The 25,664-nt window shown below is 43.3% G+C and overlaps 1 protein-coding gene across 2 annotated transcripts in view; it reads right to left on the bottom strand.

The window, feature by feature from the left end:
* Positions 1-21,545, bottom strand: part of CDC42BPB (CDC42 binding protein kinase beta) — a 149,593-nt gene extending 128,048 nt beyond the window's left edge. For both annotated transcript variants that reach the window (XM_056850682.1, XM_056850683.1), the window contains exon 1: positions 21,364-21,545. In XM_056850682.1, coding sequence (XP_056706660.1) covers positions 21,364-21,541 — 178 coding nt within the window. In that variant the 5' untranslated portion in view covers positions 21,542-21,545. The remainder of the gene's footprint in view (positions 1-21,363) is intronic.
* Between the last annotated feature and the right edge of the window lie 4,119 nt (positions 21,546-25,664).

Genomic DNA, 25,664 nt, shown 5'->3' with positions numbered 1-25,664 from the left:
ATCCCAGAATTACAGCTGATCTCCAGATTACAGAAATCCTTTCCCTTGGAGAAAACGGATGCTTCAAAGGGTGAACTTTATGGCATCACATCCCCTGATTGGCTCCCTCCTAAGGCTCCACCCTAAAATCCCCAGGAATTTCCCAACTTGGAGTTGACAAACCTAGTTCTCGGTACAGTTTCATCCTGAAAAAATTACCAAGAGATTAGAACATAAAGTTCAGCCAGTGTGGTGTAGTGGTTAAGAGCGGTGGCTTGGAGCAGTTGATCTGGAGATCCGGGTTTGATTCCCCACTCCTCCACATGAGCAGCGGAGGCTAATCTGGTGAACTGGATTTGTTTCCCCACTCCTACACACAAACACAGCTGGGTGACCTTGGGCAAGTTTCAGCTCTGTTAGAGCTCTCTCAGCCCCACCTACCTCACAGGGTGTCTGTTGTAGGGAGGGGAAGGGAAGGTGATTGTAAACCGGTTTGAGTCTTCCTTAAGTGGTAGACAAAGTTGGCATATAAAAACCAACTCTTGTTGTTTCTGGTTCCAGAAAGTTGTGCACAATTTGATTATGTTTCTGCACCCCTGATTATGTCTGTGCACCTCAACATGAACAGGAAAAAGGGATGGGCTCACATATTTACGCAGGACGTGCATTGCTATCAGGAAACAGCATAGGCAAATGAAACCAAGTACGGCAAGAAATCTAACACCAGCAGATTTAGACGTAAGAAAGAGTGAGCAACGATAAAAATTGAGCAAACTGGTGTTTCTGCATGGTCATGCACCTATATCTGCTACGAAAATGCTGGAACCGAAATAATAACTGTGTTGAGTGAAATCTGGGAGGGTGAGGAAAAAGCAAAACAAAATAAGAACAGATTTAAACACAGGCAGAACAATTACCCTCATTAAACATAAGCTATTGTATTACACTGCCATTTTGAATATAACATCTAGTGACATCAGACACTGCATTAGCCAAAAGATTAGCAATGAGTTAGTACATGTTGACAATTCTACTGCGAATGTAATAGTCTATGAAAAAAATGAATGTTAGAAGTTCACACCCCTGAGCAGTTTAGTTAAGCAAAACAGCGATCAATTTCTAAACCAGACCTCTTCAGACTGAAAATCACAGCATCTTCATAGTTATTATGGCCTATAAGTTCAAAAGTGAGGACTGTATTTTCCAGAAATCATTGGTTGCATCTAGACTTTGCAAAGAAACCCTAAATTAAGAAAAGGTGTGTGAATAAGAGTCAATTCTGGATGCTAGGCACCATGTACTACACAACAGTTCTGCTAATAACAGGGTAATTTTAGGTGGAACAGACGTCAGCAAATTCTTGCCCATAATTTACATTTCTCAGTTCCCTGCTTTGCAAGGTTCAGGAAAGGTGTTTCACCTGGCAAACATATTCTTACAGATTTAATAAATCAACTCCTAATCACACAATCCAGAGCATTACTGGGCAACCCCTTATAGCTAGTCACATGATGACCACTGCAAGTCCTCTAGAATCTACTGTCTGAAGCAACTGCTTTGTATGGATAAATTGAAGAGAAAGCAGCAAAAAAAAAAAAAAAGCCATAAAACAGGTAGACTGCTTCCCAATTGCTATCAAACATTTTAAAACATGAAACCTAATTGGAAAGGCTATTTTTTTTAAGTCTAGGGCTTTTCAATTTATAAAGATGACAATGGGGGGGGGGAACATGACAGAGGTTTACAGAATTATGCACGGGGGGAGGGTAGAGAAAGCAGATAAAGAACCTTTTCCTGCCCTCTCCCATAATGTTAGAATTCAAAGCCACCCAATGAATTTGATGGGCAACTGATTCAGGACAAACAAAAAGTACTTCTTCAGTCAATGCACTGAGCATGGAATTCACTGCTAAGGGACTTTGTGATAGTCACTAGCATAGATGGATTAAAAAGGGGATCAAGACAAAATAATGGAGGGTAAAAGTCCATCACTGGCCATGATAACTAAAGGGAAACTCCACATCCAGAAGCAGTAAACGTCTGAATATCAGTGTTAGGAGGCAACAGCAGGAAACGGTGTTGGGCATCTATGCTCTGTTAACCGGCCACTGTGTGAAACAGGATTTTGGAACAGAGATGCAAAATTTCTCAAAATTTTGAAGTCATTGGAGGGCAAAACTGCCTCCCTTTTTTAAGTAAAGAAAAGGTACATGTAAACAAAAAGATGCTGAAAATGTTATATATGTGTACATTATACACAGGAGTTTGTTTATTTATTTATTTGTATCCCGCTTTATCCAAGCCAAGGCCGGGCTCAGAGCAGCTCCCATCAAAATATCATTCAAATAATCCATATTACATTAAAATACAAAAATATAATTCTACCATTAAAACTACAATTCCCTAAAATACGACTGGCGTCCAATTTCTTGACACTGGTTAGCAGCCAGCCAGCCTGGAAGGAAACGGTCAGAATTCCCAAGTCAGTTCATAGAGAGGCCAGCTATGATGGAAACTGTTGCTGCCTCAACCATAGTTATTACCTATTGCTAGTTTCAGGTGGGTAGCTGTATTGGTCTGCAGTAGAAGATTTGAGTCCAGTAGGACCATAAAAACTAACAAGATTTCCAGGGTGTAAGCTTGTAAGAGTCAAAGCACCCTTCATCAGATACAGACTTGTTTCCTCCCATTTACATAAATGTATGTCAGTTTATATAAAGAAATGTAAAAGCCATACAAGCCTTAATTTTCATAACAAATTTCAATCTCAAATTAAAAACATAAAGCATAAGTTACAATTAATATATCCAAAAGACTTCCTACCAGTGAGTCTACCCAAAGTCAGAGTAAATACAATATATGGCACGAACACAGAAAAGTCCCTAGGAAGTATATTTTGCATTCATGGGGGGGGGGGGGAGGTGAAGAGTCATGCATGGGGTTGGGAGCCTTTTGTTAGAAACCTTTATTAGCTGCTGCCTTTCAGGTGGTGCTTAATGCAAAGCCAACTTTGCAGCGACTTTTCAGAACCAAATGCCTTTTGTTATGCTACTTTTTTTAAAAAAAGCTTTTATTCCAAGCAAGAAAGCAAGTGTTGAAGTGAAGCCTTTATAACAAATTTAGTAATCTCAGTTCCAGTAACAATACTGAGAAATTTCCAGTCTCAGGGCAATAGGCTGATGTGTGATCTCATCTCACCTCAATTACTCTTTCTTGGAAAAGCGTCCCTAGCAATAATGCAGGCGGCTATGCCTGTCTCTCTCTCTCTCACACACACACACAGAGATCCAGTTTCCACTTTATGTATGAGGACTCTAAGCCGCCATGATCCTGAACACACTTCTTGAAATGTTTCTGTAGCTTTATAGACAGTAATGGCAGGCTCAGATCAGGACAAAAGGAACTATTCCTGAACAATATTATGAAAACTGAAGTGAATTCATGAAGGATTTCCTCTACGGTGAACCGTTATGCCCAATAAGACTTCTTTTGCTGCTAATGAACCTTTACGGAGAACATGGTATAAATCATTTACTGCCTCTTTCCCTTTTAAAAACCCAGGAAGCATCTCTGTTCACAAGGTTTACAAGAGTTTGAGAGGGAGGAAGCTGAAGTGAAAAGCAGGCCACATCCACCCTCTTCCCCCAGCAAGAAATAATCCATTATCTTCCACCAGCTGTCACCCGCTTAAGTCTCCACCAGATGAGCATTTCTACAACTGCCCAGCAGATCTGAAAGGTAGAACAACACTGCATTTCTCCACAATGCTTTTAACATTTGTTTTGCAACTACCAAAACACACCCTTCAAGTTAACGCCGTCCTTCACAATAAGAAAGTGCATGCAACTTAGAAATTTACAGTTACAGAAAATGGAACTGATGCACTAGAACAGAAGCCAGACCCAAGGAAATGGGGCTTACAGTTCTCAAGTAAGTAACTGAGGGCAAGCAATCAGACACCGATTAAAAGGACCACAACTACCATATGAGAAATGGGTAAAAGGACAGTTCTGACTTGACCATAATAGAGGTGGGCCCCGAAACCTTGAATTTGTGCAAGTGACATAGGAAGAGACCCAATCTCATTAGTGTTTAATAAAAAAAATTCCTGCACAGTTAACATCAAAATACTTTAAGAATAAACAGCTAAATCCATCTGATAATCGTATAGCTAGTGGAAATGAACAGCTGTCCTGGTTTTTTGCTTTATGCCCTTGCTCCAAGCAAAAACGAGCAAGAAAAGACAGGGAGGACAGCACGGCAACTTCCTACAAGTTCCAACACGACTTGATTATACTGTACCCGTCCCATGCATGGCCTGAAGAAACAATTACATTAACTTCGGCAACCCTGGAATTAAGACTTCTTTGCTTTTCCAGCAGAAGTGGGCACTTTGAACAAATGTGCAACAATCCTTTCAACACTCTCCTGTATGTCAGGAAAGATCACTGGCGCTGAACATGCAACATGTTATCCAGGAGAAAAGGTCATTCCTTTACACCTCTGCAATAATTGCAAGACAGCTTTTCAGACCTAACTTAAATGCGGCAACAGTCATGCAAGGAAAACGTAGCCTATGCGCCATTCCAAGCACCCAGAATCGCATTAAGAACTCAGCTGCTGGACCTAGGCAAGCAGGGTTAGCATGCTAGGGTCCAGAGCATGTGCCGTGATGGCATACTGGCACTGCCTTCAAAAATGGCCGAAGGCCTGCTTTAAACACAAAGCCATGTGGAACACCATGTGGATCAGTTCCTTCCATGCCTAACATTGCATTGGTCTCTGAGGAACAAGCCAACATGCACATTTCAATGAACAAAGTGCATAATTAAACAGTATGAAAAAGGCCTTTGAGAAGCTGGTATCTTTTGCTAGCAGGGATATGGGAAAATGTCTGATAGATCTAGCTGGTCCAAAAATTAAGTTCAGAGAAACTGTATGGTTAATTCTATACTTCAGGGAGTTTTGACAATAGGAAATCGTTGATATTTTTACAAATTGAACGAGTGTATGACCAAAAGTGAAGCAAACTTCATTATTTAACTTCCAGACTTTTAACCAACAGTATGAGTATCCGCTTCAAATATAAACTCAAGTTAGCACTCTTCTGAAATGTGCTTACAGGAATGTCATTTTACATAACAAACTAATACCCCAGATAGACGGCATATAATCATATGCTCTTTCTGAGCCAATTATGTAATACAGGGGAAATATTGTGTTTTTTACTTCTGTTCATTCTGTTTGTGCCCTATTTGTTTTAATAGTTTTTAAAAAAAACATCTGTAGGATGCATATAAAGAAAGATTTCTCCTCTGATGGCATGACTGAACTAAAGAGCAATTCAATAATAATCCAAGATTGAACACATGAAGCTGCCTGATACTGAATCAGACCCTTGGTCCATCAAAGTCAGTACTGTCTACTCAGACCAGCAGCAGCTCTCCACGGTCTCAGATAGAGGCCTCTCCTCCAATTTATTCTCACAACAACCATACAAGGTAGGTTGGTTGGCAGTGTGTGATTGGCCCAAGGTTACCCAGCAAGATTCCATGTCAGAGTAGGTGTTATCACTGAAGCTGTATGCAAAACATGGTCATATACATTTCGAGCCATTTTTCGTGTATTCCTGGAAATACTGTAGTGATAAACAATTACATCTATTGTAGTGCTGGGTTTGTTTCTAACAAGGATTGGTATCTCTTTCATACCAGTAGTGACTCTTGCAGCCCATTCCTGAAGAGGGGGGGCGAATCTCCTTTGGAGCCAGCATGACCCCGCGCCAGCGTAGGTGCCACCTTAACATGGAATAAGGTGGCACCTATGCTGGCACGTGTCCGGCTGCTGCCAGCCCCCAGCGCCAGCACAGCCATGCTGGCAGGGCTTTCTCGGTGTGCGTGGGGGGGGGGGCATTTCCGGGGGCAGAACTGCCTTTAGGCAGTTTTCACAGCCCTTTCACCCACGGAGCGCCCCCTTGAGTGACGGCAGGGCTGAGCCACCTTTTTGGGTGGTGCAGGCTCACTGTTTTCAATGGGTCATTTCCCCCGTTTTTCTTTATTTTTTTAAGGTTTTTTTTCCTCCATGGCTGACGCGGATATACCCCCCCTTTTTTCAGGACTGCGCTCTATCTCACTCTTTCACAGATCTTGACTGTGGGGAGGGGCGGTGGCTCAGTGGTAGAGCCTCTGCTTGGCATGTAGAAGGTCCCAGGCTCAATCCCCGGCATCTCCAGTTAAAGGGACCAGGCAAGTAGGTGATGTGAAAGACCTCTGCCTGAGACCCTGGAGAGCTGCTGCCAGTCTGAATAGACAATACTGACTTTGATGAAATAAGGGTCTGCTTCAGTATAAGGCAGCTTCATGTGTTCATGTGTGACTCCTATACTGCAGAGTTCATTGCCGGGTTCATTGTAGAACACTGTCCAACTCGCTGTGCCCAGACTCTACATTCATGCCTGGTGTGAAAAGGGCCAATCTTACAGCCTTAGATTTAGGCTAAAGCAATCTGCACGCATTTCTAAGAATCCTATAACAATGACTGTCAGTATTTATTGAATGATTATTTAAAATGTGATATTTTCAACAAATAAATGTGTATATACTGCACACATACAGACTGAAATTCTCTATACTAATGTGATATTGATACTGTACTGCTTATTAAAAGAAAACATTACCTTGTTATTTAACATGGTGGGATTGTTTACAGTTTATGGACTCAATTATTCACTGAAACATTTCCAGCATTATCCCAAAAAATTCCATAGTAGGGAAACAGGGAATAATGAGACTGCTTCAAATAGCAACTGGGTCATAGATTATTAAAGCAAACTATAACAGACTGACAACAGAAACCTGAAATCTAGCCAAACGCTACAATACTGGATTATAGAGAACCCATTTTGAATTCTTAACAGCTTAGTATTCTAATCAAGAAACATTCACATTATGTTTACCAGATATGCTAACAAAAGGGGTTGGCTATAAGAAAATATTTTGAAAATGTGAAAAAGCTTGAGAACCAACAGGGTGGATCTAGACGAACATTTCCATGGGTTAAAGTCCTTACACCGCCTTCTACCCTCTCCTGTAGCAGCCCGAAACGCTCCACAAAACCCTGTTCTTCAAGGAACAGGGACCAAAAACTGGAAGGGGGAACATTTCAGGCTGCAGCGGGAAAAACAGGGCTCTGCAGGCATAAATACTCACATCCACAGAAACGTTAGCCTGGATCCAAGCCAATCACAACAATAATTTCAAGCGAGCTAGGCAAAGTTTGTCAACAGCTCACACTTGCATAAGTAAACAAAAATTTACATAGTGCATTTCAATCATTCAAAGCAATTCACATACAGCACATACAGCCCAAATTCTATGAGGCAGCCCAACATCACCCCCATTTGCGGGGGGGGGGGGGAGATGGCAAAACCAGGAAATTAAAACCCCCTGGCAAGTCTGTGGCCGATGAAAATGTGAACTATAGACTTCCTGACTCAGTACACCACACCAGTTTTCGACATATATCTTATGGCAATACAAAAATGACAGAGTAGCCATAGGATTTTAAATGACACAAACAAATATGGAGGGTGATGTACACATCAGAGTGAATGAAGGGGTAGTTAAGGAATTCTTGGGGAAGAATACCCTATTATTAGCTTTACTCATTGCTGGCTAAATTGTCTGCCAACCATTTAAGATATCATACCGAGATAACCCTGTATTTGAAGTAGGAGTTGGTTTTTATATGCTGACTTTCTCTACCACTTAAGGAAAAATCAAACCGGCTTACAATCACCTTCCCTTCCCCTCCCCACAACAGACACCCTGTGAGGTAAGTGGAGCTGAGAGAGCTCTAAGAGAGCTGTGACCAGCCCAAGATTACCCAGCTGGCTTCATGTGTAGGAGTGGGGAAACCAACCCGGTTCACCAGATTAGCGTCTGTTGATCATGTGGAGGAGTGGGAAATCAAACCCAATTCTCCAAATAAGAGTCCACAGCTTCAAACCACCGCATTTAACCACACCACCACGCTGGCTAAGAAAGTACTTTAACATTTCACCTATGAAAAAGGAGTTAATAAAAGATTATACTACTATGAACATTCATTCCCCTTACAGGATGGAAACACAAAAGAAGAGCCAGCATATCAAAAAGATGTCAATGATGGAACTGTATATAAAGAACAGCATCCTTGACATAAAGATTTTTGTCCCTGCGTGAGCCATTATTTGACTAGTCTGGAAACGACCGGTCAAACTGGATGCCAAGGAGCAATCCATCATCAGTAACAGCCAGTGATTCAATATTTCATTATAAATAGGATATTTCAGTAGCATGAAGAATTGTAGTAAGTCTCTGAAAGACTGAAAATCAATTTTCCTCACTTTATAAAGAACAGGGCTTTACTACAGAAAAGATTAACAAGGAAAAACACATTCAAGCCTTTTTAAAGACATGATAAAGCAATGATGTTTAAAGAACCAATATATATCTACTGAAAAGCATCATAAAGAGATGCTACAGTGATTCATTAATATCTTGTTAAATATGGTTACGAGCTGTAAATACACAAAAACCAAAGAGAGTCTAAGGATATGTAAAAACACTTCCTGTAGCCAAGGAGCATTCCCACTCCCCACCCCCTCAGCCAACCAGGGACCAGGTCACCTGGAGCACCACAAAATGTTGTATAGTGGTTAAGAGCAGTGGTTTGGAGTGACTGATCTGGAGAACTGGGTTTGATTCCCCACTCCTCCACATGAGTGGCAGAGGATAATCTGGAGAACCAGGTTAGTTTCCCCACTCCTACACATGAAGTCACCTGGGTGACCTTGGGCTAGTCACAGCTGTCTCAGAGCTCTCTCAGTCTCACCTACACTTCACAGGGTGTCTGTTGTGGGGAGGAGAAGGGAAGGTTATTTGAAGCTGGTTTGATTCTCCCTTAAGTGGTAGAGAAAGTCAGCATATAAAAACCAACTCTTCTTCTTCCTTCAGTGCAGTCATGAAGTGGAGGGGGTGAACAGCAGAGGCCGGGACAGTGCAGCTAACAAGCCTCCTCAGAGGCTTCCTGACCACCACAGAAGGGGGAAAAAGCCTTTTTTCTAAAATAAAACCAGGGAAAAAGGCTTTCCACCCCCCCACAGGGGAAAGCGGGCCTGCGCCACATAAAAAGGTGGCACAGGACCGCCACCATCCCTGGAGGCGTTCCCGGGCCAAAGAGGTTTGGAAGCTGCCTAACGGAAGCTCCACCCACCCCCCATCCCGGGCGCCAGAGGGGAATTGTGCCAGGAGAACGTTGGCAGGAGACCCTGTCAGCGCCCAAATCCCGTGCTGCCACTGCAGTCCAAGGGAGCCAGCGTAAGTGGTACTTTGCTGGCGTCTGTGCCAGTTTTCACGGTGCAATTGGTATGGATGCTGGCATAGGGGTCACACCAACTCCTAACAGCATTCCCCCCCTTCAGGAATGCAGTGTTAGACAGCTGAGGAGGCAACTTCATCCACAGCATTTAATGCACAGTTCCCTGGCTTTCCCTAGAATAGCACATCAACAGTTTTCAGTCCCTTTGATTTCCCACCCTTAAATTTATACAAATTAAAGGAGGTACATGATACATTGTCTTTCAATTTGTATTCCAACATTATTCCAACAAAAATAATTTCCAAATTATGAATCTGATTGAACATTTAAAACCATACTTGATTTTTCCCCTAATTAGGATTTGCCTTGGGATGCTCAGAAGAAAGATGCTCAGGGCATATAAATATTTTAAATAAATATTTTAGTTCAAGTATTTATTGCTATTAGAACATAACATTTTAAAATTTTGTTTACTAAATGTTAGTTAAAGTAAATATGTGGAATCAAATCATATTATTTATGACATTGAAAAACTTTCAGATGCATCAGTGCTTCAGGTACTAAGAACTGTGGGCAAGTTCGTTGAAAGGAACACGTGAGAAAGAAGAAGGGTTCACAGGATACTGTAAAGAAAATGTCGAACTATTACAGTATCAACCCTGATCATTTACAAGCCTCCTTACTTTATTTCTGTAAGGCACATTTTGACTGTCACTGGCATGCCCTGCCTTGCTTGTAATTAGCATAAAAGCTCTTCACAATCAGCAGTAGATCTACTAATGCCTGGAGTCTTCATATGGAGCTATTGGGTACAGCTTTATATACGAAGAAAGGTTTGAGGGATAGATGCTGCAGAAGAGACCCTGCATAGAGCACAGGAGTGAAGATACAGAATACAATGAAGGGAAATGGAGAAAAGGATGCAGATTTGATAGACAAAAGAGGGGGGGAAGAGCATAATTACAGAACAGAAGAAACAGAAAAAAGCCTGGAAAAGGACAAACCTGTAACAAAAACAAGAAACATCATCTCACAACAATAAATAAAAATTAAACTAAACCAATTTTAAAAAAATAAAAATCAGATATTTAAAAAGAAACATGTTAACCTGTCAGTTTAAAATAACATTTGAACGCAACACAAACATACACTCAATCTCTTAGAACTAAATCTATGACTAATGCACATACTGAGATTAAGCTTGCTTGTCTTTGTAGAACATAACACTAGGGGCAAAATATATGAATATTAAGGTCAACCATCACTAGTAAAACACAGATTTTTGGCTGTTTAGACTATCAGCCAAATAACATGGGCATTGACTTGCCTTGTCACAAAGAAAAACTGGCTCCTGTCCTTCTGGAAAGTTCCAGGTGCTTAGCTTTAAACAAAGTGACCATGCTTTGTGTCCACAAGCATCGGCAACTTTAAAAGGGGACTGGACAGATTCATGGGCGACAGGTCTATCAGGGCTACTAGTCACAGTGACAAATGGGCACCTCCACATTCAGAGACAATAAACCTCTGAATACCAGTGCCAGGAAGCAACATCAGGGGAAGGCCTTGGCCTATATGACCTGTTGTTGGCCCTCCAGAGTAACTGGTTAGCCACTGGGTGAGACAGGATGTTGAACTAGATGGATCACTGGCCTTATCCATCAGAGCTCTTCTTGTGTTCTTATGTCCTTGTGTGTAAGCAGAGAACCAAATATAAATCCATAGTTTTATCACTGTTCTGCTAGGCAGGTATCAATTCTGCAGTACAAAAGGCATGGGAGGCTGTATCACCAGAACGTTTGGATAGTGTATCAGGGCAGTAAAAAGGTTTGAATTAATTGTTTATAGATACAGCAACCAATATGCATGTATGTTTGTTTAGGAAAATGATGCAATAGTGATTGAGAAGCTTGACTTAAATTGGTGCTTTTTCTTTTCAATGTAAGCCATGATTTAAATAAATCCACCCTGACTATGAAACTACATATGCTCCCATGTTACTTTGCCCTGTACATGTTTACCCATGTGACCACAAAGTCAGCAATAATTTTCAACTAGGATGGTACAAGAGAAGATTTCAACCTGTGCATCATCATTTGACTTCTGAAGTGACACAGTAGGTTATATAAAGCCATGTTTGTCTATACCACAAGGACAGCTTTGCCACTAATTTTTAACACCTGCCATAATGAAGCAGCCCAGACAGTCTTGTATCATTGGAGTGCTCACCTGAGGACAAAAGCTGATCATCACAGATGAATAGCAAATTACAAGGCTATGCAATGGGTTATTAAGTAGGATGGAAGGAACAGCCACTGAAATAAAAGATGCCCATATATTAGCTCTTACTTGGGTCTCCAAAGCACACAGAAGTCATTACTGTTTAACTACAGTTGTTTATGAAACATGGCTTGCCAGGAGAGCATTTGTAAACACAAGTATCAACTTAACAATCTTGTTTCTATTTGCTTTGCTACAGCTGGGAAATTTATTGACCAACTTCAATTCCATAAGCCAGGTATGAAAGAATCTGAAGTGGCAACTCAAGTCAAAGCTCACACTGTGACCTCAACTGAATACCTGAGGAAGGAATCTGTTAACACCTCTTTCCCCACTGCAAAAGAACATTTGTGAGGATTTAATTTTAAAGTTTGTGACAGCTATATTAAACATTACAGAAGCTACCCTAAGAACAGCATTGTTCTGCTTAAATTGCACTTAAGCATTTTCTGTGCCAGCCAGATAAGGTGCTAAGTCGTGAGGCTGGATTCTGCAGTAACATCATGAATTACTAGGTATATAGAACACACACACCCTTAAACAAAAAAATCTTTCCCCCCCCCCCCACTATTCCTTGCCACAAGTCTGCTGGTCCTACGCCTTTTCAACGTCCATACTTCAACTCATTCACAGAAGGGAAGATAAGGGGTCCTTATTCCTTCTAATCAGTGTTTATAGAATCAAACTCTCATACTTAAGCTTTGCTCCATTCCCAAAAACATGTCTTGCTCCTGATTCTAACATGTATAAAAGAGCTCCAGGCCTTGCCTGGATACACAGATTATTCAAACCTTCCAGATTAAAATGGAGCAATACTCAAATTGTGTATGAGTTTACAAAACCAAGTAGCGATTTCTGCAATTTTCCCTTTCTACCAGCTATAACCTCATATGGACTGCCTTTTTTAAAAAACAAACAAACTGATGTGCAAAGAAACATTAACTTGGGCATGTTTGGAGCTCACTGCAATATTATTTCTTCATATTGCTCAGCCTTTGGACTTGGCCCCTAGCATTTCATTATCATGGTGGTTAATTTCCATCAAGGGCATCAGGTATCCATTAAAGGCTTGTGCTCCCCTCCCCTATTTACAGGAGTGACACCAAAGATACCACCAATACTTTATTTGACTGTTTATCTTCTACCAAAAAGAAAAAAGAAAATAGAAAGGGGTAAGGGGAGAGAGACTCACCAGATGCAAAAGAGTTCAAAGGCTTCTATGCCTTCAAATAAATGGGTCACAGGTGATTTTGGGAAGTGCACTTTTTCTCACTCTTGCACTTGATAAATTATCTCTTCCACACAACTGTTAAAAGGTACCTTCATTTGCAAGTATTCATCCTAGAGACAAGAGCAAATGGACCTATCCAAAAATTAATTTAAACTGGATGTCATGCTGCAGGTTACAAGCAAGGTAAGTCCTAGGTCTGATAATGTTCTAGTGTAACAAGTCTCAGGAAACCGAATTGACAAGCAGAGTATTATTCCATAATGCAAAATGAAGACAATTACTAATGTTTTATTCTGGATACAAAGACAGCACATGCTAGTCGTTTAGAAAATAGCCTAAAGACATTTGGATACCTGATCCTCCCATACTTTTCTGAGCTGAAGCTCATTTTATGAAGGCACATAACAAGGATAAGGCCAAAAAATGCTCTCCCTCATTAGAATCCCCTACACAAAATGAGTGCTTCATAGCAAGACTGGTCCTGATGGATAATTATTTCATGTATTTTTTATCATGTTTTTTTCTCAAAGGAGCTCAGGGTGGCTTATGGGTTTTCCCCTGTTCCATTTTATCCTCACAGCATCCCTAAGACAGGTTAGGTTGAGAGGAAGTGACTGGGCCCAAGGTCACCCAGTAAATTTCATGGCCAGGGAGGATTTGAATCTGGATTTAACTTGGGATTTGAATGACTGCATCAGAGATCCTCAATCGTGCTGAGCCTCTGGGAATTCTGGTAAAGATGGTGTGGACTGTACAAAATGGCTGCCATGAAAGATGAGACCACTTAAATAATGGCTGCTATTAGGGGGCAGTCACAAGAAGCTGGGAAGTTTCAAGCCAATTGTCCTCCAATAGCTATTTCTTAAGGGATGCTGTTTGCAGACCCAAAGATGATGCCTCTGGGTTCTCATAAACCACCTAAACCATGTGCATACTATATTCAGAAACGGCCAAAAGGCAGTATACAAATTACCTAAATAACACAGGGCACACATGAATTAACACTCAACTACTTGCTAATAGTGCCAAGGTTACACGCGATACAATCTTGAATTCTACCACAAGGCATATTAATAGGATGTCTGTATCAGGGTAGGCAACCTTTTTACCCTTAAGTGCTGGAAAAATACTCAGCATCCATCTGTGAAAACACTGGTGTGCCAGCAAATAGAAGGGGGAGGGGAGAGAAAAAAGCCCCAAACTTGGCTCCAAACAATGGAAGCAAACCCACTGGCACTGTCAGGATCTCAGGGGGTTCCCTTCAGACCTAGACAGTGGTCAAATGTGTACACTGGCCAATGGCAATCATAAGCAGCACATGTACCTTCTAGGGGCACTACCAACTCAACTGCTTAGGCAGAGAACTTCCCTTGGACTCTATTATGCTTCTTTAAGAGCAGATAGATTTTTCTCCTACAAAGTCTGTCACTGGCAGCTATAAAGTGTGCTGACAGTTCAGGATATTTAATGACTTCACATCTTAAAAGGAAATAAAATCACAGAAATAACTCAAACTTCTCTTAAGAAGATCTTGCGCCAGAAGAAGTGTATTTCAGACCCTTTTCCTGACTATTTTAGTGCAATCTTCAACAGCAATTAAATATCAGTTCTAATCACTGTATCTCAAAAAGAGCTGGGAAAAATACAGAAGAGCAACCAAGATGATTGAGGGTTGCAGCTCCTTCCCTATGGGGAAAGGCTGAAGAGTCTGGCCCTTTTCAGTTTAGAAAAGAGATAACCAAGGGGGGACATGAGAGAAGTTTATAAAATTATGCATGGCATGGAGAGAGTTGACAAAGAGAACTTTTTATCCCTCTCCCATAATACTAGAACTTAAGGGCATCCAATGAAGCTGATGGGAAGCAGATTCAGGATGGACAAAAGGAAAAACTTCTTTACGCAGCAAGTGATTAAAATATGGGCTTTGCTGCCAGAGGATGCAGTGCCACAGGCACAAGCTTTAAAAGGTGGTGAGATAGATTCATGGAGGATAGGTCTATCAGCGGCTACTAGCCATGATGACTAAAGAGAACCTCCACATTAAGAGGTAGTCAGCTTCTGAATACTAGTACCAGGAGGCAACATCAGAGGAAAGCCTTGCCTTCTATGCCTTGTTGTTGGCCCTCCAGAGGAACTGGTTGGCCACTTTGTGAGACAGGATGCTGGACTAGATGGATCACTGGTCTGATCCAGCAGGGCTGTTCTTATGTTCTTATCGCCTATAGCGCTAGATGGCAGCACACAAGCATTTCAATCATTAAAAAATATTTTTAGTCCAATAGTAAAATCTGCTATGCAAGACAAGAGTCAATGGGGCCACTGCATGACTGCAGTTGAATTCATGGTGCAACAATTCAGAACGGTGTTGGCTACACACCAGGAGGCTTGCTCTACATAAAGTATTACACAAATCACATGTAAGTGTAAAAAAGTTAGAGCAATTATGACATGAAGTGCAACGTCACTCATGTCAACAGGACCAAGAAACACACACACACACATTTTCACCAAGATGACCACAAAAAAGAAACATCAATTTTAAAACTTCTCAAACATCGAAACCTGCAATCCAAACAAACCTCTGAATGCTGACTAGAATATGAAGCTTCCACGGTTCTTTCCCCCCGCCCCCAGCACTCATAGGATTTGGCTGGCAGCTTTACTAGAGTGACCTAGAAAACATTATAATGTAATAGTCTACAAAAGAATATAGCCACTATTGAGGCCATTTTATTCAAACTGGCTTTCAATGGCCAAGGAGAGGGCAAATTCAGGTTTGACAGGGAGTATAAGATACCTCCCCTGTGGCTTTGTGATGAGAAAGGCAATATATGGAATAATTTATTAATCCATAAATAAATTATTGCCAGCTCTTTTCACAAAGTTACCAACCTTTTCACTAATGCTTTTTAAAACTGTGATGAGTACTTATTACAGTAATGGTCATTCATACGCCATTTTTCTACAACATCCACACTGACAACATGGAGGTTATTCCACTGGGAGTACGGTAGAGCCCAAAAGCACTCAGCTCCACAAAACACACCTGTCAATAATTCCCTCTTTCAAAAAGTACATGGGGAAATGACTTGGTTGAGCAGCACAAGTTATACACACCTTCATGTAACTTCACTATGGCACCTGATCAGCATCAACAGGCTTATGCAAACACAACGACAACCTGCTTTAATGGAGACATACTATACATCTGCACCAAACAACTCATCAATGCTTTGTGTTTCTAAAGCAGATGTTGGGAGAGCGTTTAATTATTCAGTTGGCAATCTTATTACTGACGTCAGTAGATGACTCCAGGAAGTGAATCCTCTTAGCTGGTTAATGCATAACAAAGAGCAATAGTCCCTGCAGGAATGGAGATCCAGCTGTTCGTGTATTTTAGTGCATTACTATGTGTTATGAAGAGTATGCATTTGCATTAGTGAGACCCCACGTTCTCCACCAAAATTCACATGCGACCCTCCCTATGGAAGTTCTGCTTCTATTTAAAAACAAGTCTCCTTACAAATAAACCAAATCATAACCAGAATACAGAAGGGAAGAGATTTAAAAAAAGAAAAAAAAGAAATTTGCACAATACAGCAAACAGTCTTGTGGCACCTTATGAATTTATTGTCACATAAGCTGTCATAAGCCACAGCCCACTTAGTCAATATGCACCTTGATAGTCCTAAATGTTACTTCCCCTTCCCACAACTTACTCCACCAAAGTTTGTTGCCCTCAGCAGTAAACCTTGTTCAAGGCAAGCGATCAAATATTTTACTTTGGACCAATACATTCTTTATTGAAACAGAAACACATGCCGTCTCACATTTCAGAATACCACACTGACTGACTGCATTCGCACATCTTATATTACAAAAATCGTGTCCCGGTCCAGGAGCAATTTTTTTTAATTAACTGCCTGAGTGCTCTTCCTAGGTCAAACATTTACAACTGCTGCAGGTTTTTTTTATTAGAACATAAGAACATAAGAAAAGCCATGCTGGAGCAGACCAAGGCCCATCAAGTCCAGCAGTCTGTTCACACAGGGGCCAACCAGGTGCCTCTAGGAAGCCCACAAACAAGACGACTGTAGCAGCACCATCCTGCCTGTGTTTCACAGCACCAAATATATTAGGCATGCTCCTCTGATCCTGGAGAGAATAGGCATGCATCATAACTAGTATCCACTTTTACTAATAGCCATTAATACTCCTCCATGAACATGTCCACTCCCCTCTTAAAGCCTTCCAAGTTGGCAGCCATCACCACATTATTGTCAGTGTGCTTAATACCATGCTGTAAAGTTGTCGCGAAAGACCAACAGGATTTTCCAGAGCCACCTTATTCCTTTGGACACTTGGTCTACCACACTCACACCCTTAACAACAGACGTGAAACAAAACGGAACACCAAGCACTGGTGAAAGAGCGGGACTTGAGTGCCTGCTTCACTTCTTTTCTCTCCTCCACCCATTCCAGGTGGAACACACCAAGAAAGGTCACGGGATTAATTCGACATTTCAAGCTAAGCATGGTCTGGCATCAGGCCACAGATACTCTGGTGCCGTGTTTTTCAGTTGCAATGTCATTTGCGGTCTCTTTACCCCATCTAGTCTCCTACACTCTAGGCAGTGTACAATTAATAAATGAAACTATTAGAATAGGGTACAACCGTCAGCAAAAGGGGCTCATGTGAAAGCACGTTTACACTTAAATACTGGCTGAAATTTCCACAATGTCTGCAGGTTTCGGCTGTGGCATCTCAGATGCAAGTGATTTCTGAAAGACCAGCTCCTTCACTGAATCTAAACCAGCCAGCCACCAAGTCCCAACCGAATGTCCTATCACAGGAAGGATTCCACCTTCCTCAGGCAGGCTTATTCATGCTTTGGGGATGGTTAATTGAAGAGTTGGCAGATCACTTTGCATGTGATAACTATACTCCATGATAGTCCTTGTGGATGAACAATGTAGTAGCCAAATCTGCACTGGACACCAAATTAAAATCAAAAGGGACTGAGAAGAGGATCCTCCAAAAGGATTGTTCCAAGTGGCATGAACAGGCAATAAAATGGTAAATTAAGTTCAATGCAGAATGTGCAACATGATGCACACTGGAGCAGAAGATCCTAACTTTAAGTATGTGCTGAGGAGGTGCCTGGACAGGCAGTGACTGGAGAGGTATGTTGACGTTGTAGCAGACAGCTTGATGAAAATAATGTAGGGCAACTGAGAAAAAGGCAAATTACATGGTAGAGATTATTAAGAAAGGGATTGAAAAGAAAAAAGGCAGTTTTATAATGCCCCTAATAGATCTATGCTGCAGATCCACCAACATACCTGACTGTAGCAGAAAAGAGCAAGAGTCCAGTAGCACCTTAACAAAATTTCTGGCAGGGTATGAGCTTTCATGACTCACAAAAGTTCATACCCTGCCAGAAATTGTGTTAGTCTTTAAGGTGCCACTGGATTCGTGCTCTTTTCTACTGCTACAGACTAACACGGCTACCCATCGTGATATATATCTGATTGTGTACTTCAACAACCAAGATGATTAGTGAGACAGATTAGCCTCCCCTACTAGGAAATGTACTGAGACTGGGGCTTTTTCAATTTAGAAGAAAAGACAAATAAGAGGGACATGGTCAGACAGAAGTTTAAAATACTGGCATGAGATGAAAAAAAAGTGCATTAAAAATTCTCCCCAATACTAGAACTGAAAAGGCACCCAACAAATCTGATGGGTGATAAATTCAGGATGAAGAAAAAGTACTTCTTTGAAACATTTAAGTCCCACCTTTCCCTGTGGCTCAAGGAAATTATTATTGATATAGTGATGCCCACAAGCATAGGTTACTTTAAAAGAGGATTAGACAGATTAATGGTGGATAGGTCGATCAATCAATAGCCATGACATGTGAAGAGAACCTCCACACCCAGGTGCAGTAAAACCAGTACCAGAAGGCAACAACCAGGCATCCTATGCCATTTGTTGACACTTCAAGGCAACTGGTTAGCCATGTGTGAAACAGGACGCTGTGGTTGATAACTTCCAACCATGCAAAGCTAACCACCACCATGCTCAGATTTAGAAATCCTGAAAACTAGTCTGGTGGCAACCTGCCAGACAGTTCAAGTCTAAAAGTGACCTGGCTCCATGTACCCTCCGGAGGTAAGTGGTCATGCAATTCTATTCTGAAAACACAGACTGTTGCCTTAATGGGAAATGCTGCATATGCAACGAGTGACAGGCTTTTCCTTCTGCCAACACAAGACCAGGGTTAAAAGTGCCTGGAAACTACAGCCATTTCCTCTATCCCCACAATCCAGGCAACAAATAAAGGTGCAAGGGAGAATCCTTAAACCTCTGAAAGTGGAGAACTACCCACTATTGCAACAACAGTGAAATTCAGACCAGACGTTGCTATTTTAATGCCCAAGTCTGATTCTCTAAATCAGAAGGGCCATTAGATACAACAGCTTACTTCACGTGAACACGTGACTCTGCCTTATACTGAACGACACCATTGGCCCATCAAGGTCAGTACTGCCAACTCAGACTGGCAGCAGGTCTCCAGGGTCTCAGGTCCCTGTTAAGGGGGGACACTCTACCACTGAGTCATGGCCCCTTCCTACGCCAAAATGCTATTGTTTGAGCCCCACATTAGGATAGCAATTCTTAGTGTACTCAGCAATTCAAAGGCATTCTGCTCCCTAAAAAAAAGCACTGAAATAGATGGGAGGAACAAAGCTGCATCACCTAGACAACCGATATGAAACTATTTCTGAACTCATCCTAGATCTCTCCCAATAGGCCATCCAATTCTGTTATGAATGGACCAGGCTGCCCATTCTCTAACCACCATTCTATTACATCCCCAGTGTATTGTGCTCTGCCTACATACTCATCACTTATCTACTAAAGCTCAGTATTATATTCCCCATTTCTGCCTTGGTTTCAGCTCTTACTACATTAACAGCCACTGATATTCCAACGCAACACTTACACAAGCTAACATTCTTAACTACAGTCATCACTAGAAGGTATTGATTTTCTTTTCCTTGACCCTAATCATTGGTCAGTTCTTGTCATTTCCTGGGCCAAATCCAATGTACACTAGCCCAAATACAGGGTTCCAGCCCTCCCAACCCCAGAAAGGTCCCCCCCTTCTGATCTTGAACAACACAGCCCTTGTCATCCTCTCTGTGTCATATCCACACTGCCTCTATTTGTGAGTCAATGCTTACCACACCCAATCCTTCAATCAACATTTCCCTACCTCATGACGAGCCATGCAGGCTGACGAACACTGCCACAGGACTGCCCACTCAGCTCAGCACTCTCACCTTCCAGATGCCCCCAGGACAACAAGTGTTTGCTTAAAAAGCTCAACCCACCATCTCCTGGGTGATGGCATCTTCCCTACCTTACCACCTCATTCCAGATCCCGAAACTGCCACCTGAAAGAAAACTGCTGCCATTCCTTGGCCATTAAGGACCTCCCCTGTTTTGAAATCCATAACTTAAGGGAGTCAATCTTTAATAATCAAGAAACGTCCTGACGCCTATTCCCAAACCCAACAAGGCCTCTGCTCTCCTTTCATGCATCCGCTCCACACTTGCTAATCATCACTAGATCTTTATTTCTTCTCCTCCCCACCTCATCCCCATTGTTGTCACCACTCCTAATCAATAGGCCCTGATGTTTCCTCCACATTGCCACTCATCCAACCAGTGGCGTCACACCAGGGCCTGGCTTTTCCTACTCAAGTAAAAAATGCCTCCCTCATTTCCCACCTGGCCATAACAAAGGCTTTAGCTGTCCACTCAAAAGAAAACAAAACTGTCCCTAAATACCAGGCTCCCCCTCCCTCTTTCACATTAGTTCCCTAGAAGATGAGCAATCCCAGCTCATCAAGCTGTGCTATCCACAAATTTAGTTCTTCCCAGCCTCAAGCAGCATGGTCTAAGCCCACCCACTCCCAAACTATCCTGCAACATTACTCCCCTCTTCCTGCTCCCAGATGTTATTTGACAGGTGTGCACCCCCCTTCCTCTCCACACACCAAGGAAAATATTAAGTCTTCTCACACACCTGGGAGCCTACCCCTTCTCTCTCCTGTCTTCCTGGGCCCCTTTCCCACCACTTATTCCGCTCACCCCCCCACCCCAAATATGACAGATCTGCAGACCCCTCCCTCCCAACCTCTGGCTGGGGTTTAACACTTAAACACACCTGGGAGCCTACCCCTTCTCTCTCCTGTCTTCCTGGGCCCACTTCCCACCACTTCTTCCGCTCACCCCCACGCCCACCCCAAGTATGACAGATCTGCAGAACCCCCCCCCCTTCCAACCCCTGGCTGGGGGTTTTACACTCAAACACACGCACACAAAGCAACTATTCTCTCCGTGTCTTTGCACGGGCACACGTGGGAATCTGTCTTTTTTGGGGGGGTCGCCACTGGAGGGTTTGTGGCCGGCTCCCTCCGGCCCCCCCGACTCCTGTCCTCACCCCACTCGAGGAAGTCGGAGACGAGCCTGTCGCGCCGGAGCGGCGAGTCGCGGCTGCACTCGGCGTAGAGGCCGACGAGGAGGTCGAGGAGCGCCTCCACGCTCAGGACGCGCTCGCTGCGCCGCGGCCCGTCCAGCAGCAGCTGCTCCAGCTTCTTCAGCCGCACCTTGGCCGACATGGTGGCGGCGCGGTCCGTCCAGGCAAGCGGGGAGAAGGCCGCGCGGGGAGAGAAGCCGGGGAGGGCAGGGAAAGAGGGAGGGGGAGGAAGGGAGGAGGGAGGAGGCGCCGCTGCCGCCGCCCGGCCGCCGCCGCCTCAAGCTCGGGGCAGCGGCATCCGCCCGGCCGCTCCTCCCCCCCCCCTCTCCCCTCAGCGCTCTCCGGCGGCGGGCAGAGGCGACCGAGGGCCCCGGCGGCTCGGCAAGGCCGCTACGCCCACATCCCGGCCGGCCTGGCCGAGCAACGGCTTCTCCTCGGGGCTGAGCTCCGGGCCCCGCCGGTCCATGGGCCGGCCCCTCCCTCCCTCCCTCCAGGCCCCGCCCCCCTCGCGCTTCGCCTGGCAACCGCCGAGGAGGAAGCGGCGGAGGCTGCCGGACCGGGGGGAGGGGCGTCCCTTCGGCCGCGGCCGGCAGTTCCCCTCAGAGCGACGCCCCGCCGTCACTAAGGCCGGCGGCGTCGCTCTCGCTCGCTCTCCCCCCCCCCTCTTTCGCGCACTGGTGTCTGGGATCGGATGGAACAGCGAGGGTGGGGGGAGAAGAGGGAAAGAGAAGGGGGGGGATGAGTGGTTTGAGGGGGAGCCGGAGGGCGCTGGGCCTTGCCGCTCGCCGTAGTTGGCCGGGACTCGCACGCCGCTGCCGTCAGCGGTCGGGCGAGTTTGCGGCAGATTCGCCAGCTGCGCAGTCTGGGCAGGTCCGGGCGCGCCTGTCGTTTCCTCGGCGCAGATTCTCGCCAGGACGTTGCTCGCGTCAGTTAGATTCCGAGATTGTAAATTAAAAAAAAAAATCGAAATGATTGAATTTTAATATTTGTAATCGCAAATAACAATTGCATTCATTTGTTTTTAAATTGTTTTTATTTTCAAAAGAATGAGGGGGAAACAAAAGAAAAATGGGTAAAGGGAAAATTGGGGATTACTGTAATACTTCAATACTGTTATATCTACTGATAAATTCTACACAAAGGGTATGTACACTGGGTGGAAATAAACTTTTCCTTATTTAGTTTAACCTCTACACAATTACATTCATTTATAATTCTCAAGTTATCATTGTCAAGCACCTAATTTCCCTGTTGTTATTATAGTTTACATATTAACACTAATAAAAAGACCACTGATAGATTATTTAAAAGATTAATGAAAGATTAATTGATTAATGAAAAGTTTATTGATAGAAAGTATTATTATCTGTTAATAGAAATTGTTATTTGTGTGATGAAGAAGTATGCTGCCGATCTGTACATAAAAACATAAGAAAGGCCCTGCTGGACCAGACCAAGGCCCATAAAGTCCAGCAGTCTGTTCACACAGTGGCCAACCAGGTGCCTCCAGGAAGCCCCACAAACAAGACAACTGCAGCAGCACCATCCTGCCCGTGTTCCACAGCACCCAAAATAATAGGCATGCTCCTCTGATACTAAAGAGAATAGGTATGCATCATGACTAGTATCCATTTTGACTAGTAGCCTTGGATAGCCCTTTCCTCCATGAATATGTCCACTCCCCTCTTAAAGCCCTCCAAGCTGGCAGCCATCACCACATCCTGGGGCAGGGAGTTCCACAATTTAACTATGCGTTGTGTGAAAAAATACTTCCTTTTATCTGTTCTGAATCTCTCACCCTCCGGCTTTAGCAGATGACCCCGTGTTCTAGTATTATGGGAGAGGGAGAAAAACTTCTCCCTGTCCACTCTCTCCAAACCATGCATAATTTTATAGACCTCTATCATGTCTCCCCTCAGCTGCCTTCTTTCCAAGCTAAACAGTCCTAAGCGTCTTAACCACTCCCCATAGGACAGTTGCTCTAGTCCCCTAATCATTTTGGTTGCTCTTTTCTGCATCTTCTCAAGCTCTGTAATATCCTTTTTTAGGTGTGGTGACCAGAACTGTACACTGTATTCCAAGTGTGGTTTCACCATAGATTTGTACAAGGGCAGTATGATATCAGCAGTTTTATTCTCTATTCCTCGTCTAATTATGGCCAGCATGGAATTTGCCTTTTTTACAGCAGCTGCACACTGGGTTGACATCTTCATTGAGCTATCCACTACCACCCCAAGATCCCTTTCTTGGTCTGTCGCTGCCAGCACAGATCCCATTAGTGTATTTGTGAAGTTGGGATTTTTTTGCCCCAATATGCATAACTTTACACACATTGAATCTCATTTGCCATTTTAATGCCCATTCTTCCAGTATGTAGAGGTCCTTCAGGAGCTCTTCACAGTCCGATTTTGTTTTAACCACTTTAAATAATTTGGTGTCATCTGCAAACTTGGCTACTTCACTGTTTAACCCCAACTCCAGGTCATTGATGAACAGGTTGAAAAGCACCGGTCCCAACACAGATCCTTGAGGCACCCCACTGCTCACATCCCGCCATTGTGAGAACTGACCATTGATTCCTACTCTCTGCTTCCTATTTTTCAGCCAGCTCTCAATCCATAAGAGGACTTGTCCTCTTATCCCATGACTAAGAAGTTTGCTTAGCAGTCTTTGGTGGGGGACTTTTTGGAAATCCAAATACACAATATCCACAGGCTCATTCCTTTTTATGTATTTATTTATTTATTTATTTATTTGCATCTCTAATTATCTGCTCGCATTTCCTTGGTGCAAGTTTGTGTTTGCTTCTGTTCGCCTCGTTTGAGCAAACCTTCCAGTCTCTGAAGGAAGACTTTTTTTCTCTAATTGCTTCCTTCACCTTACCCATTAGCCATGGGGGTGACCTCTTGGACTTATTACTACCTTTCCTGACCTGCGGTATACAAGCTAGCTGAGCCTCTAGTAATGTGGACTTGAGTAACCCCCAAGCCTTTTCAAGAGATTTAACCCTCCTAACTGTTCCTTTCAACTTTCTCTTTACCAGTTTTCTCATTTTAGAGAAGTTCCCTCTTTTAAAGTCAAAGGTAATTGTGTGAGATTTCCCAGTCACTTTCCCACTTACATATACATTAAATTTGATGCCATTGTGATCACTATTGCCAACTGGCTCAACTACATCCACCTCCCGCACTAAGTCACTGGCAGCACCACAGAGTATTAAATCCAGGATTGCCTCCCCTCTGGTTGGGTCTATGACCAACTGTTCGAGGGCACAGTCATTTAGGATGTCTAAAAAATTTATCTCTTTGGCTTGACTGGAGCATACATTTATCCAATCAATATGAGGGAAGTTGAAGTCTCCCATTATTACTACTTAATTACCTTTACATGCTTCCCTAATTTCATTCTCCAGCTCAAGATCACCCTGAGCCATTTGGTCAGGGGGCTGATAGAACATCCCCAGTACTAAATCTTTTTTGGGGTCCGGAATTGTCACTCATAAGGATTCTGTGGACGAGTCTGCCCTTTTTATGGTCTCTAGCTTATTAGACACTATGCCTTCCTTGATATACATAGCAACACCCCCTCCAATACGCCGTTCCCTGTCATTCCCTGTCATACGCCGTTCCCTGTCATTTCTATACAGTTTGTAACCAGGGATGACTGTATCCCACTGGTTCTCTCCCCTCCACCAGGTTTCTGTAATGCTCACTATATCTATGTTTTCTCTTAAAACCATGTAATCTAATTCCCCCATTTTTGCTTGGAGGCTTCTAGCATTAGCATAGAAACACCTCCACACTGTTTCTCTCTTTCGACTTGCCTGGCATGTGCCTTTGGGCATCTTTAAGTGGCTATCCAGCATTTTTTCCCCATTCCCTTTCCTGTGTGGGCAATCTGAAGCAATTTCCCCTTTGTTTGTGTGCACTGAGTTTGCCCGAACCGGATGCTTCTCAGCTCCTGTTGGCTTTCCCCCCAGGTTCAGTTTAAAAGCTGCTCTGCCACCTTTTTTATATTACGCGCCAGCAGTCTGGTTCCATCCTGGTTCAAGTGGAGCCCATCCCTTTTGTATAGGCCCAGCTTGTCCCAAAATGTTGCCCAGTTCCTTACAAATCTAAAGCCCTCTTCCCTGCACCACCGTCTCATCCACGCATTGAGACCCCCAACTGGGCCTGCCTAGCTGGTCCTGCACGTGGAACAGGTAGCATTTCTGAGAAAGCTACCTTGGAGGTCCTGGCTTTTAGTCTCCTGCCTAGTGTGAGGAT

The sequence above is a fragment of the Euleptes europaea genome, chromosome 6, assembly GCF_029931775.1.
Source record: "Euleptes europaea isolate rEulEur1 chromosome 6, rEulEur1.hap1, whole genome shotgun sequence".
Lineage (NCBI taxonomy): Eukaryota > Metazoa > Chordata > Lepidosauria > Squamata > Sphaerodactylidae > Euleptes > Euleptes europaea.
This window is presented reverse-complemented; position numbering and strand designations above follow the sequence as displayed.